Source organism: Phodopus roborovskii, unplaced genomic scaffold (genome assembly GCF_943737965.1).
Source record: "Phodopus roborovskii unplaced genomic scaffold, PHOROB, whole genome shotgun sequence".
Classification (NCBI taxonomy): Eukaryota; Metazoa; Chordata; class Mammalia; order Rodentia; family Cricetidae; genus Phodopus; species Phodopus roborovskii.
In genome coordinates, this window is record NW_026126055.1 from 60824 (window position 1) to 77037 (window position 16214).

Genomic DNA, 16214 nt, shown 5'->3' on the forward strand with positions numbered 1-16214 from the left:
CTTCCCCACACTAAGAACAGATGCGATATACATGATGTGTGGGTAGATGGAGGGGTTATAACTTCAGGGAAGGTATGGAAGAAGATAGCTATCTCCTGCTGGGTGACCTCAGTGTCTGAGCCTCAGCTAACATATCTTTAAGACCTGGGAGATACTAGAACTTAACTCCTCAAACTGTGAGGATTAAATAGGCTCATGAGTGCTGAACACTTACCATGACTGAAGTATATTACTGTACTCAACAGACTCAATCTTTATAGCTGAAATCATTAAAAAAAATAAATATTATCACATTGCCTTGTGTAGGACCGATGAATAAATCTATTCTGCTACATTCTAAAGCTTTGCTAAAATGTTGCATTCATTCTAAAGTGAAATCTGTAGACCACCAGCAGCAACAGCAGCAGCTTCAGGGGATTTGGAAGCAAGAAGGACATCAGCCTGTTCCTTCCTCAGGGTTGCTAAATTAGAACCCATGTTTAGTAAGATCCGAGTTCATTAAAACCAGAAAAGTGCTTGTCCAGAGGTACTTTGATTTAGGATTGTCTGGGAACCTTTAGTTCTGTGATTTGCTTACTGCACTCTCAGGAAGTCCATGTACGACAGAGGTAATTTTCCCTCCAGGTGCCTCAGTTTCTCTTCCTCTATCCTGACACCAGTTCAGGAACCTTGACAAGTACCTATCCATCTTGGCCAATAAAGGACTCTCTCTAACCCACCTCTCTTGTATTCTCAGTTATTGATGACGAGCTATTCCATACGCTCCACCGTGGTGTCTCGTTATGCACACACTGTGGTCACTTCTGTCCTTTTCAATCCACATGATGAAGCCCATGAAGCCATCTTTGATGTGGATCTACCTCGCATCGCCTTTATCTCCAATTTCACAATGTAAGTCTGCTTCCAAACTCACTGTTCCATTCATTTGTGCATATATTCATTCAGTCTGTTTGCTCCTTCACTAGTGCAGGGCAGTGAAGAGAGTGAACTTAAAAATCAGATTCCTTGAGTTTTAAATCCTGCCTTTGGCAGCTGTGGGAAACAGAACAAGCTACTTAACTTTTGAATCTTATTTTATGCATCTGTAAAATACAGCTAAAATTAGAAACTACTTGCAAGGATTAAATGAATTAAAACATGTGGAAATCTAGGCTAACATTAGTGCCTTCCTGGATGATAAATACTTGCTAAAATTACTTTTTTGGAAAAAACTGGCTAGATATGATGGAAAGATGAACTTTACACAGTCTCTACTCTCAGTCTACTGTCTAATGGAGAACACAAAAAAGGAATAACTGGGACTTAAAAAATGATACTCTAGGAGAAATCTTAATGCAAAATGGTGGGAACCCCAAGGCCCAGCACAAACTTGTGATTAATTTTGAACTCCCATCAGTGGAAGAAAGCCTTGGAGTCTTGAAAAAATGATGCTTAAAGTATGAGATGTTCACTAGCCCAGAACAATGAAAGCAAGCCTAGAACATTAAGGCAAAAGAATGAAGACCCAAATGTTCCCTTGTGAAGAGAAAGTGCATGTACTTCTATGTCACTGAATTGTAGACAACAGGCAGGGTGTAGAAAAGTGGTCAGAGATGAGAATTGAGAGAATAGAAGCTTAGGGGCTTCCAATGTGAAAGCAAGAGCATGGAGCCCACACATATTACACCACAGAACAAATATAACAAGGGTTATGCCTACGAGTCATTAAAGAGTAATAGAAAGCTCTATAAGTAGAGTACTAATATACTTCCATTCCCTTTAATTTGTTCCCAGCATACCCAGGGACCTGTACTCCCCATTTTAGAGATATCTGGGCCCCTTAAAGAAGAGATATGGTAAAGTGGTCAGCAAGGAGGGGCAATGATGAAGCAAGGCTAAGCTGTAAGAGCCAGCCAAGAAACGTGGAAGCTGAGAAGAGCCCTGTAGCAGAACAGAGAAGGAGAACATGATGGGGAATGTGAGAGACCATTGGAGGGAGAAACAACCTGTTTATGATGGGAGTATGAATGGTGATTACCTCCCCCCCCCCTTTGTTTCATTTTGTTAGATGGCAGGCAATGGATAAGATGATGACCGAGGGAAGAGGAGTAGATGAAAGGAAAGCTTAGTGGGGTTGCATCAGTCCATAGATACCATACCGTGAGTTTTGCAAAGGCTTCTGGAGTTGGGGATCTAGTAGGTCAGATGTTTTCCTAGTATACCCAAAACCTTGGATCCAGTTCCCATCACCAGATAAAACTGCCATTGTGGCACACACAGTCACGTAAGCACTTGGGAGAATGAATCAGGAAGATCTGAAGTTCAAGGTTATCATCCTCAGCTGTGTACAGTGTGTTCAGGTTCAGTGCCAGCCTGAGATCCTGCTTCAAAAGGACAAAAGAAAAGGGGATTTCTGTCTTAGCATGGAGGCACTCTGAGCTAATAGATTAGGGAGTTCAAGTCAAACAGAATTTCTGCCCTTGCTTTGTCACTCTCTCCCCACGAGTGGGGAGAAGGCTCTTGTGCTATAAACAATCTTTAGGACCCTAAGCCCATGTTGTGCCATCAAGAACCTCCAGGCTGCACATTGGAGGGTGGCTAGGTGGGGAGAGGTGATTGGTGTGAAGTCAGTATAGGGGAGAAGAACTGATATAATGAGAGAAGACTTCCCTACAGCAGGATTCTCAAGTGGGTAAGACTCGAAGCAACCAAGATCATACAAGTAGAGGACCAAATGAACCAAATACAAAAATAAAAGCAGTCCCACAAACAAACAAACAAACAAACCCCAGGCATGTTATGAACTGTACGGGGGCCAACCTGAGAGTTTGGCAGTCAGTTGATGTAAAGACCGAACAATAGGCAGAAAGGGGGTTCATTTCACTAGGAAAAAAAAATACACACCGAAAGGAGTTTTTAAAAATTTAGCAAAGCAGGCTGGAGAAATGTTCCTGGGCAGACTCAGTGGAAAGTATGCTGGCTGGAGGCAGCACACACACACAGAGGCCCCAGTGTGCTACTGCCAGAGTCGCTCCACCCTACCACCCCAGCCCCCAGGAGACCTTGAGGCCCAGCCAGCTCTGTCCACCCCCACACTAGCCCAGCCTCAGCAATACTGTTTCAGCTGCCTTGAAGCACTCCTTGCCTAAGTAGTCTCTTCTGCCAGCTGCATATCTTCCCTCAGCATTCCTGGAAGCTGCTACTATCTGTGCCCTAGTTGCTCCATTTGTGAATTGGAGACAGCTGCTCTTGCCTCCCGCAGAGGTATATTAATGTTCTCCAGGACACCATATTCTCACAGCTCAAAGGTAGCTCTGACCCCATCCATTTATTCCCACTTTGAGACTTATCCAACACTTCACATTCCTTGCTGCAACATGAGCTCATTGAGTCTTGAGTTCAAAGCCCTGGATTCTCTAGCCTCCTTTCTACAGCTCCCTTCTCTTTGATCCTCTATTCCATGAAACACAACCTGACTTTTCTTCCTGTCGTCCTGGGATACTTGTTATGAAATGGTGGCATGATTATCACAGGTCAGGTATTAGCAGCAAAGCAGGCAGACATTTCTTTGCCCTCAAGGAGCTCATAGTCTCCTAAATGTAAGACATGGAAAACATAAACGAATATGCATCAGTTTGTCTATGAGAAGGGCTACCAAAGAAGAGTAGTGAATAGAGCAAGAGACAGAGACTGAATAGAGGTACCAGTCTAGAGTGATCAAAGACCAAATGACATTAAACAGAGACCTGAAGAGAGTAGTGTGAAGACTTACAAGAATCTGGTAAAGGAACATTCTAGGCAAAAGGAAGAATAATTGCAAAAATTGTAAGCAAGAGTGTGTTGAATAAGTTCAAAAAGGGGGCAAGGAACACTATACATAACAGCTAAAACTACGGACAACCTAAGGGTCTAATTGATGAGTGGATACCTGAATGCACCATAAAAAGACATGACATCTTGTTACTTGTCACAACATGAATAGGCTAAGCATGGTAGTCTGTGTCTCTAATCGAAGCATAGAAAAGGCTGTGGCTAGAATATTGGGTGTTCAAACCAGCTTAGACCACATACCAAAACCCTGTTTCAAAACAGTTGTCTGGTTTTTGTTTTGGTTCATTTGTTTGTTTTTAATCTCATTTTAATCTGGGTGTAGTAGTCCATGCCTGTAATACCAACATTTAAAAAAACTGAGGCAGAGAGATTGGGAGTTCAAGGCCAGCCTAAGGTGGAACAAAAACAACAACAAAATGACCTCCTCAAATTTTGATTAGAGAGATGACTTGGCAGCTAAGAGCACTGTCTACTCTTTCAGACATTCTGGGTCCCATTGCCAGCACCCACATGACAAATCACAAGAATCTGTAACTCTAGTTCCAGGGGATTCAACATCCACACTGGCTTCTGCAGGTAGCAAACATGTACATAGTGTATAGTCATTCATATATGCAGGCAAAACATCCATGCACATAAAAGAAAATAATAAATTTATTGTTTCAAACTCTCAAACCCTGCCAATTGAATACAAGGGGAAGTCATTATACTAAGTGAATTATGTCAGGCATGGAAAGCCAAATGCCTAAGGCACTGTTGTAGAGTGTAGGTAACAATTGTGCGCTGTACTTCAAAGATTGAAAGTACGATTTTAAAAGTTTCACCACAAGTGATAAATATTTGAGGATATACATGGTTATACAGATTTAAACATTAAACAAGGCATATATATATATATATATATATATATATCATATGGTTATCAAACATAAATACTCATTAGTACATGCAACTTTTGTGGGGGTTTTGTGTGTGTGTGCGTGTGTTTGTGTGTGTGTGTGTGTGTGTGTGTGTATTTGCATATGTTATGGAGTCCAGAGATTAGCTTCAGGTGTCTCTCAGGCACCATCTCCCATTTTCGTAAGACAAGCTCTCTTACTGGCCTGGCTAGGCTGGCTAGCAAGTGAGCCCCAAGAAGCCACTTCTCTTTATCTCCCCAATGCTGGTAATCCAAGAATGCCCCACTATACATGCCCTGTGTTTCTTGCATGGGTTTTGGGAATTAAACTTGGGTCTTTGTACTTACAAGGTAAGTATTTTATTGGCTAAGCTATCTCCTGGCCACCACTTTATATTCCTTTATAATATAAGTTAAAAATAATTTTAACTTTATTTTTTTAAAATTGAGAGGCAAGGTAAGAATATTAAGTTCAAGGCCCTTTGAGCTGCAGACTAAGCCCTGTTCAAACAAAACAAAAAGCAAAGAAAGTGAAGGAGAAAAAGGGAGGAGAATCATGCTGCATAGTGAATTTAAGGCTAGTTTAAGCAACATGGTGAAGCACTGTCTCAAAAAGCTGATGATACAGTTTAGTCTCATAGAGCTTACCTAGCATGTGCAAGGCCCTAAGTTCCACAGCTTTGCCAAAAGAGGGGGAGAGAAGAGGAAGAGAAAAGGAATGGGAAGAAAGGAAGGAAGAAAGGGAGGGAGGGAAGAAGGAAGGAAGGAAGGAAAAGAAACAACATGACTATAGCAGGATGAATGGCAGAAAGAATGGGAAGTCATGGGGTTGAAGAGGTAATATTCAGCCATAATGTGTAGACTACAAAGGGCCTAGCAAAGAGTTTTGCTTTTATTTTCAGTTGAGATGGAAGCTACAGAGAATTTGAACAGTAGAAATGAAGTGACTTGATTTAAGATTAACATAATATGCCAGGCATTATGGCAAATGTCTTTAAATCTCAGCACTCTGGATGCAGATACAGGTGGATTTCTAATGCTCTAGTTCAGGTCAGCCAGTAGTATGTAGTAAGACCCTGTGTCAAATACACAAAGGATTAATAGATGTTTCTACTGCCATGATATCAATCTATAAAGAGCAAGGGTTTAAAAGGGAAACCAGTTAGTAAGTGTGATGAATAGTTTTGTTGTTGTTGCTGTTTTTTTTTTTTTTTTTTTTTTTTTTTTTTTTTTTTTTTTGTCAACTTGACACAAGCTAGACTCGTGTGGGAAGAGGGAACCTCAGCTAAGAAAATGCCTCCATCATATTGGCCTATAAGAAAGTATGTGAGTCATTTTCTTGATTCATGAAGGATATGGAAGGACCTAGTCCTCTGTGGACAGTCCCTCCCCTGTTCTGGTGGCCCTGGATTGTATTAAGGAAGCAGGCTGAGCAAGCCATGAGGAGCAAGACAAGTATCACTCCTTCATTTTGTTGGCATCAGTTCCTGCCTTTGGGTTTCTACCTTGAGTTCTTGTCATAACTTCTCTTCATAGTCAATTGTAAGCTTTAAGCTGAAATAAACCTTCATTGTCCCCAAGTTGTTTTGGTAATGGTGTTTAATCACAAAATCAGAATGCGAACTAGAACAGAAATTGGTACTAGGTTCATGGAGTATTGCTGTGATAGACCTGGCCATGCTTTTTTGGGGAAGACTGTTTAAGATTTTGAAACTTTGGGCTGGAAAACCTGTTGAGTGATTATATGGGCTGTTCTGTGCAAGCATGAAAGACATGAATGCTGAGAGTACTGTAGATGATAGAGACCTGGACTGTCAAGTTTCCTAGGGAAGCAGCGACTTTATCAGTCTGTTTTTACAATATTTTGAATTGGAAATCTTTGGTTTCTGTTCAGTTAGGGCTGAAAAATCAGTTGTGATTAACAAGATGCCAGTATCACTAAAATGAAAACTTTACTTTCCTGGGGCTAAGGAATAAGCTGTGATTAATAGGAGACCAGCATCATTAAGGTGAAATCTTGTGGGAAGTATTCCCTTGGGGTTAGCTCAGAAGCTGTGGTCCGGGAATGCCAAGACTTCATCTCAAGCCGGTAGCTGAACTTGGTAATGGGTAAAAGTCCCCTATGTAGTGCTGTTTTTGAAACTGTGAAAGGGTCATGGAGAAGAGCTAAGGTTTGTCACTGTGAGAAGCCAGGAGGGGCTTTTGGTGAAAATGCAGCTTCACTTGCATTGCACACCCAGCATTCAGGTGGCAGGAATAAATGATGACAAACAAAGACAGTGGCGAGGGTGGTGTGGAGATGGCCTGCGCCTCAGAGACCAGTTGTGTGTACTGCAGATGGTGGATCTGGAGAAGTAGAGCTGCCCACGTGCGTTGAAGCCCAGGAGATTGTGAGTAAATCCCTGACATTGGACTTTTTACACTTTTGGAGATTGGTTTTGCTTTGATTGTAGCTGTGCCCTGCTTCTTCCCTCTTCGGATAAGAAGTATGTACTTTTTTTTTTTTTTTTAATTTTACAAGATCTCATAGTTAGGGACTTTGGATTTTCAGAGAGATTTTGGATATCTTAAAGAAGCTGAGTTTTTGTTTGTTTGTTTGTTTTTTGTTTTGTTTTGTTTTTGTTTTTTAGAGACAGGGTTTCTCTGTATTGCTTTGGAGCCTGTTCTGGAACTCACTCTGTAGACCAGGCTGGCCTCAAAGTCATAGAGATCCACCTGTCTCTGCCTTCAAAGTGCTGGGACTAAAGGCATGCACCACCAATGCCTGGCTGAATCTGAGCTTTTTAAGAGACTGAGACTTTTAAAGTTGTTCTGTTTTATAATGTGATATTAACATGAGATCTTGGAAATAACGAGAAAGAAATGTTACAGTTTAATAGTGATGTATTTGTGCATCATTTGAAAAGGAGTCATTTGTGCTGGTTAGTTTTTTGTCAACTTAATACACGCTACAGTCATCTGGGAAGAGGGAAACGCCCCCATCAGACTGGCCTGTAAGCAAGCTTGTAAGGGCATTTTCCTAATTAGTGATTGACAAGGGAGGGCTCAGCCCATTGTGGGTGGTGTTGTTCCTGGGCTGGTGGTCCTGGGTGCTATAAGAAAGCAGGCTGAGCAAGCCAGGAGGGCCAAACCAGTAAGCAGCACCCCTCTATAGCTTCTGCATCAGTTATTGCCTCCATGAGTTCACTCATTGATGGAGTATATCCTGGGAGTTGTAAGCTGAAATAAACCCTTTATATTTCCTCCACTTTCAGCATTCCTTAGTTGCATGTACTTCTTTGTATAGTGTTGAGGCTTCATGACCTTTCCTCCCATATTAAAATATCTACTGGTGTCTTCATTGTTCAGGTCATGTTTAGGCAGCCATATTGTTGAGACTTCATGGATGTACCTTCTCTGACATTATAGAAGACACTGTCTTAAAGCAACTTTATGTTTCTCTGGCTCATTCAATCTTTCCATCTCCTTTTCTGTAATGATCCCTGACCTTGAGGTACAGGAGCTGTAATGTAGATGTACCAGCTGGGAATAGGCTGCACAACTTTGCATTTTGATTGGTTGTACTTTTCTTGATGTCTGTTAAATAGAGAAGTTTCCTTGATTAGGAGTTAAAACTACACTTACATGTGAGTATAAGAATAAATATTTAGAATATAGCTAAGGATTATGCTGGTTTAATAAAGTGATAGTTGAAGGTTCTCCTCCAAGATCCATGACTTCATTAGCCTTGGTAGTTCGCTAGGCTTCAAGTACCAGGTATGATTTCTCTCTGATTGAGAGGATCATAAGGCCAATTAGAGAGCTGTTGGTTAACATCAAGGTATTTATGGAACTATTGCACCATTAGGGTTATTGTTTCATGCTGCTCATTGTTGTGGTTCATAGGAGTCATAGGTGGATAGGACTGTTGGATGCTTCCATACTTTGGAAGTTTATAAGGTACATTACAGTATTATGAACCATACTAGTCCTCAGGGAGGGGCCATCCAGGTCAGATCCAACCCAGGTCCTTTAGGGCCTGTGTAACTGACAATTTTTACCACTTACACCATTCACAATATTATTTACCTAATGTTTTTTTTTAAGACACACTTTTTAAAGTTGCTATTCCTATCCCAAGCATCAGTGCCTGTGAGTTGCTGAATTAACGTGTGTGTGTGTGTGTGTGTGTGTGTGTGTGTGTGTGTGTGTGTGTGTGTGTGTGTGTGTGAAACTTGAGATGGAATCTCACTAAATTGCCTAGCTCATCCTGGAACTCACTATACAGCCCAGAGAGACCTTAAATTAGTGATTCTCTCCTGCCTCAGATTCCTGAACACTAGGATTGTAGGTCTGCACCATCATGTTTACCTTGATGTGTTTATTTTAAAATACATGTTTTAGCAAATATACTGTAATTATAATGAAATTTTTCATCTGTTTCACTTAAAAATATTATTGTATGTTAAAAGGCAACCATTATTCAACACTTTGAGTAACACAAAACTCCAACAAGTCTACCATATGTGTGTGGTCTCTCTTTTCCCATTTGACAAATAGATTTCAAGAGAATATTTTCCTCTCCCTCTCTTGCTCTCATCAGTTCTTCCCACTCAATCTTGAGCTTAAGGGCAGTTTTGTTCTTTCTTTTTCCCATCCCTTCTTCCTTTTATTTATACCTATGCTTTGACCATCTTTTCTGTTTCTTTGTCTCTGCTATCCCTTCTATTTTTATGCCCCATCAGGACCATCAACAATAAAGTCTATGTTGCAGAAATCATGGAAAAACACCAGGCAAGGAAAATCTATGAGAAAGCCTATCAGCAAGGAAAGACAGCTGCTCATGTAGGTATCAGGTAAGTCTCCATCTGGTCTGAAATATGATTAAGCCATCTTAACTGTGGGACCAAGAAAGATATTCTTTCTATCTGGACCCCGTTCTCTATTTCTGTAAAATGAAGGCAATGATTTCTGCTTCATAGGATTGCATTAAGATTGTGTTAGTCAGTAAATATCAATACCTGTAACAGTAGATGTTTAATAAGTGAGAGTTTACTTCCCTAATTCCAGTTTTCTTCTCCTAGCAAGATGTAGCTTATTTAATAATTGATACTCTGGGGGAAGATTGTGTGCAAGTGAGGTTTTCTCTTCTTTTATTATTTTTATTTTTAATGTGATATTTTACCTATTGTTCTTTGAAGGTCTTATACATGTAGACAATTTTTTGATCATATCCTCATCCTCTATCCAAGTCCTCATGTACCCCCTCTCCCAACTTCATGTCCTATTCTTTTGTTCTTTATAATGCTCTGAGTCCAATTAGTGCTGCCCATATGGAAACAGGTGTAGGCCATCCACTGGAGCATGGGCAACTACATCTTCCAAATAAAGATGACTTTACTTCCCCACAGAAGCCACCAATTAACTCTTTAGTAAAGAGTGGGATCTTATGGGCTCTTTCCCCATTTATGCTGGGATTTCATTGGCTTGATCTAGTGTGGGTCTTGTGCAGGTAATTGCAGATGCTGTGAGTTTGTGAACACAAAAGCTATATCATATACAGAAGACATTGTTTCATAGTATTTCTTCAAATTCCTCAGCTTTTGAATTCTTTCTGCCCCCTATTCAGTGATGTTACCTGGACATCAGAGGAGATGATATAGCATTTGGGCCAGTTATGAGTCTCTTAACTAATCACTGTTTAGTGCAAAAAGTTTTCCTGATCAAGGTGGAGAGCATTTTATATGACCATTTAGTAAAAAGGTAATAGTGATTTCTTTCTTTGGGCCTGTGACCTCTTCAACCATAGACTTTTGACTAGGCTTTCAGTACCAGGCATGAAATTCTTCTTGTGAAGCATGCCTCAAATCCAATCAGAGAATAAGTGGTTACCCCAGTAACAGTCATACTACTATTACATATCTTGCCTGGTAATCTGATACTGTATTATGCTAGATACAGCACTGGGAAAGAACACTAATATATCTTCTCCTCAAGCAGTCAACATAAACCCTTCCAGCAACTAGGGAATCTAGCTAGCAGGAAGTTTCCTGGTCAGATCAAGATTGATTTATCTATTCCCTGTAACCAAAGTTTGTGGTGTCTTCAGCAATAAGGTTTTACTATCTTTCTATAGTGAGAAACTCAGAAAAGGCTCTGGGGGCCTCTTTGAACAATAACTCATAAGGAAGTAACCCACACCTCACATTAGGAGAAGCATTTCCACCTATGCTCTTATGGAGGTACATATGCTCCTATGTACCTCTATTAAAACTACATTTTAAAATGTTATTCTAAATTAGCTGACAGAGCAGTAGGTTTCCATCATCTTTTTTCATATATTTCTAATTGTTTGTTAACACATATCCCATATCCTCATCTCCCCCATACCTCAACTCTCATCAATGTTTAAAACTTTAGATTCCCAGCACATATACTATGATCCCTGTCCATCTCTCCTTTCTCTTATGGATCCTGGCCATGAGCAAATCTTACTTCAGTTGTTCTCTTAGTTGGGCCCCATGCTCTCTAGGTTCCATTTCCCATTAGCTTTGCTTCCTTCCCACATCATCCTATTCAATGTGGCTAAATGCAGTCACAGGGGGAGTTCCTTAGCTCTCCCTGGGACTTTCCCACCACAAACCCCTGTTCTGAGGGTCACCTTAGCACCTTCCTATATTCAAATGATGTCCTTTCTTCAAAAACAAGACCAACAAACATCCCTCCTGTGGAAAATTCTTCTATCCCATCTACAAAAAAAAAAAAAAAAAGTTTAGACGGATATACTCCCCACTCCTTTACACTACATATGTCCTGGTCATCCTGTTAAGGCCTCTGACCCTTCTCCCACATTCATGGGACCTTTTTGGCTTTCTGGCTTATACAGACACTCCAAGTTAAACATATATCTAAAAGTTTGAAGTTAGGATCTACATGTGAAAGATAAATTGCAGTATTTTTTCTTTCTGGTCTGGGTTAACAAGTTAAGGCTTGCCTAGACTGGCTCTTATTTCTTAAATGAGTCCCATTCCTCTGGTATAATATTATATTTTTTTAACGGATTCCTCTCAGTCTCTAGGAGAGTTTCATCTTACAGGAATGCTTTAGATTTTGCTACTAAAAACTGAGTTTTGCCATATAAACAAGCTCTGTTGAACACAAGAATCAAGGTAGGTTTGACAGACTATTTAGAGGGAGGCATTGTTTGTGTAAATTGAAATTTCTTTTTTGCTAAATGAAGCATTAGCCCCTAATTTTTCTGTTTCAATTCAGATTTTTATCAACCATAGCCCTTTAGGGGAGAGAGCCACCTTTGAGATCATCTTCAAGGTAGAATGGTTCAGGAGGGGAATGAGGGAGGAAAGGGGGCTTGGTGAGTAGATGGCAAGTAGTGACCCTGGGACTTAATTAAGACAGAAGCCTGATCAGGTCCAGTTGGCTAAGGATGAGGCTTAGCAGAAGTATGCCATCTGATGATTCCCCTATGCTACAGGAAATTCAACACCCTTCCCATCCATTTCTACCTCTTGCCCAGGGACCGAGAATCAGAAAAATTTCGAATCTCCACTAGGCTGGCAGCAGGCACAGAGGTAACATTTGCCCTGGCCTATGAGGAACTTCTACAACGTCATCAGGGCCGATACCAGTTGGTGGTAAGCCTGCAGCCTGGACAGTTGGTGAGGAAGCTGAATGTAGAAATCACTGTATCTGAAAGGACGGGCATTGCCTATGTGAACATACCTCCACTGAGGACCAGCCGAGTGTGCACCAACAACCAAACAAGTATGTGGGCAGTACTATGAGATACTAAATATATTGCCATTCTTTGAATGGAAACCTTGGAAGTTCCATGTGACAATCTTCCAGTAATGTCACTATACAAATTTCCTTCCCAAATCAGAGAGAAGGGGACTTGCTTAGAGTTCAAGATATTTGGAGTCCAATATTGCCCAGTTTTTGCAGTATGAACTTGGGATGAAATAGAAGAGAAGCTTCTGGAAGTATAGACTCAATTATTAAAAATAATCAATGGACCAGGCTTGGTGCCACATACCATTAATGCTAGCCATCAGAAGGCAGAAGTAGGTACCACTGGGAGTTCAAGACCAGCTTAGTCTACATAGTGACTTACATACAGGTCTAAACAGTGAGACCGTATCTTAAAAAAGAGAAGAACTAATATTTGATATGTAGATGTATAGTGGATCATGAAGTACTGTATTCACAATGGTGATGCTGTACAAATCATGGGGGAATGAGTCCTACTTTTCCCTAAACGACCTCAAAGAGAGGAAAGCAGAAAGGCAGGACACATGATTCTAGGATGCCACCCACAGCAAAGAAGGATCCTGACTAATAAGCTTACAACCAAGTCCATGTGTAGGATTATGATAGGAAACTTGGCTACAGTGCAATTAGGATATAATCTTAAGGACACACAGAATCCAGGAACTCACCCTACTACAGCCTGGTACAGTAGGCTTGAGTTAGGACCACAGATCTCCATGTTTAACCAGTCTCAAGTGAACTTGATATTCAGCCAAGCTTGGGGACAACTAAACCAATTTTAAACATTTCCATGAGAGTTGAATAGACAGAAGCAGGGAAATTATATAGCACAAGTGGCTACATTTATAGAGGATTACAGCAGTAGAGGGTCTGGCTGATGGGACCCTGCCCAGACAGAAAGACAGAATGATGTATGTGGTACAAGCAGGGTTCTAAAGTAAAATTGACTTTGCCATAAGATGGGACCAATGAAAAGAACTGATGAGGGCTAGGCATCCCTTTGCTGATCTGTCAAATAAAAGAACAACTATGACCAAAGACCACAAGGAGAGGGTTTTTTCCGCGGCACAGCTGAGAAAGGGTCCTGGGTCCTTGTCCATGCCAGATGAGCATTCATGACAGACTTACACCCACTGTAGGAAAGGAGACAATTCCTCCTTCCATGACACATAAGACATCATAATGAGTACAAATGGTGATGGTATCAGTTCCCTTCATCTGACACTCACAGAAGGTCCAGGTGTATTTCCAAATGCATTTTCACATAAGCTTACATTTGGCCCCTACAACAATCTCCCATGATGTAGGAGCTACTGTAAGCCCTGTGGTGTTCCTATGGAGACAGGAAGTCACAAAAATGGACAAGAGTCCCAGGCACACAGGGCACCATCAGGGACCTGGGCCCACAGGCCAGCTGAATCTAGCAGCCTGCACTCTTAAGCCCCAAGCTATAAATGGCAGCTCCCTCCCCCTTCTCCTTAAAGGTTAAAACAGAGGATAGAAGTAGTCCTGTGGGGATAAAACAAAACAAAGAGCCCTGGAAGGAAGGAAGCCCAGGGAATGTATGTGAACAGGCTCCTCAGAGCATGGGGGCTCGGTTTGCCCCTAAGCTTCCTGACAGCTGTAGCAGGAAGGAGGGGGGAGCAGAATTCCCAAGTCTCCATTTTCTGGAAAAAAGGAGGCACGAGACATTTCTCAATGGACACTGGTCTTGAACTGCAATTCCAGAGGAATTGATCTTGCAAATGTCCAGGAGCAAAAGTCATGAGGGACTTCGTGAGAACCTAAAAGGCACCTTCACTGGCATGACTCTGAGTGACAGGGGGAAGAGGGAGAGGAGGATCCACACAGTTGTGTCCCAGAGGGGAGCACTGCTAGCCTTCCCTGTCTCACAGCAGGAAGGACAGGAGACTGACCCAGACCTGCCACTGTGTCTGTCTGCGTCCCCATCAGCCACTACATTGTCCCTCTTGGGGACACTGAGTCTCCCGGTGGAGCTGGGGACATGAGAATCATCCAGAGACGGCCCTGGGTTGGGTGGGAACTGAGGCAGGGGGAGGCTGTGATGAAGGACAGACCCTGCACCACCAGGGCTGGGAGTTGAGAAAGGGCTGGGTCTGGCAAGCAGAGTGTGATGGGTGGGGCAGGGCAGGAGATGGCCACAGCCCTTGTGACAGAGTGTCAGTGGGGCAGCTGGAAAGACATGCTAGGCGAGCTGAGCAACTGGGAGATGAGGGATTGTACTTCTCACCCTCCCCACACATCGTCCCTCTCACTGTCCCCAACCATGGCTTTTCTCTCTGCTGAGCCCTGATGCCACCTCAATACCCATACAGGTGAGGGGGACTTGCCCCCATCCACCAGGATACAGAGGGGAGAGACCTGTGTCCACATCACCTTCTCCCCAACACTGCAAGACCAGTCTGCCTTCTCCACCTCGGGCATCATGGCCGACTTCACGGTCCACTATGATGTGCTCATGGAGGACATCATTGGAGACGTTCAGGTACCTGGACCCTAAAATGCAGAGTTCTTGGTAAAGGGTCACTCTGACCAAGGCCATGCTCCAGGCTATAGGAGCTATCCCTCTGAGTGTTCCGGGGAAGTGTGAGAGCTAGCCATCAGGGACAAGGTAAGTGGCTTTTCTCCTTGGGAGAAGTGGCTTTTCTCCTTGGGAGTCATGTAGGCACCTCTCAGAGACACTGGACGACTTGAAACAGGGCCTGGATGGACCCACCCAGTTGTGTCAGCCCATAGCCAGCTCTGAGCAGCCCTTTTGCAAGGCAAGGCATTGCTGAGTGTTTGGCCTTACATGCTTTCTGCAGCTCTCAGACTGTCCTGTGTTGACCTTGGCTTTCTTGCTGTGGTTGGCTTCTGAACACTTGTTCCCCATCATGAGGCACTTTCTTGCACAGGAAGTGTGTCCACTATGATCCTGAACACCCCTGGAGAGAGAAGGGAGCTCCTGTGCCCCAGCTGAGCAGGGAGACCTGACCCTGCACCCCCACCCCGGGCTTGCTAGTAAGGTTGGCCAAACACTGGGAAGGCACTTCCCAGAATGCTTTCCCCACTGCCCCCTCCCGCCTAGGACATAAGCCATCCTGCTGAAAGGCCCCAGGCCACTAAGCACCTTTCTCCATCACTAAGTGGACTAGTGCCACAAAGCACAGGAGCATTGATCTTCTCAGGCTCACTGTTGCTGTGGATTTGTCTTCCTCCACTTCCTGCATTGCTCAGCATCTGCCTCTCCACCACGAATCCCTGCTAAACTCCTTTCTATTTGTATGCCATACACAGTTCACCCTCAGTTGCTCTCTCTACTCCACCCCATACAGTGCTGGGCACAGCCAGATCCTTTATCCCTATCTCAACACACCTCCCAGCAGATCTACTGTAGCCTAGGGCCCAACTCATTGGTGCTGGAATCTTAGAAGGGATTGCACTGAACTCCCCATCTGTCCCTCGGGTAACTAACTCCTGGTTGTGATGGAGACAAATCTATGTTGGCACCAGATAGCAAATATACCACAGATACTCTGCTAAGCAGTGGGTGGTGGTGGTGGTGGTGGTGGTGGTGGTGGTGGTGTGTGTGTGTGTGTGTGTGTGTGTGTGTGTGTGTGTGTGTGTGTTACTAGGAAAGGAGGGGTCAGGACAGTGTGCCTGAAAGATCTAACAATTATGGCAAAAGTGAGTACATCTTGCCTGGAATGAAGGAAAAGGCACAGTTGGCGAGGTAAGG

General features: G+C 42.8%; 1 protein-coding gene across 1 annotated transcript in view; it reads left to right on the top strand.

Annotated features, from left to right (window-relative positions):
• The window catches only part of Itih6 (inter-alpha-trypsin inhibitor heavy chain family member 6), a 30404-nt gene that overhangs the window by 824 nt on the left and 13366 nt on the right, over positions 1-16214 (top strand). The window contains 4 exon segments of the mRNA XM_051179362.1: positions 737-891; positions 9433-9543; positions 12222-12469; positions 14812-14981. Coding sequence (XP_051035319.1) covers positions 737-891; positions 9433-9543; positions 12222-12469; positions 14812-14981 — 684 coding nt within the window.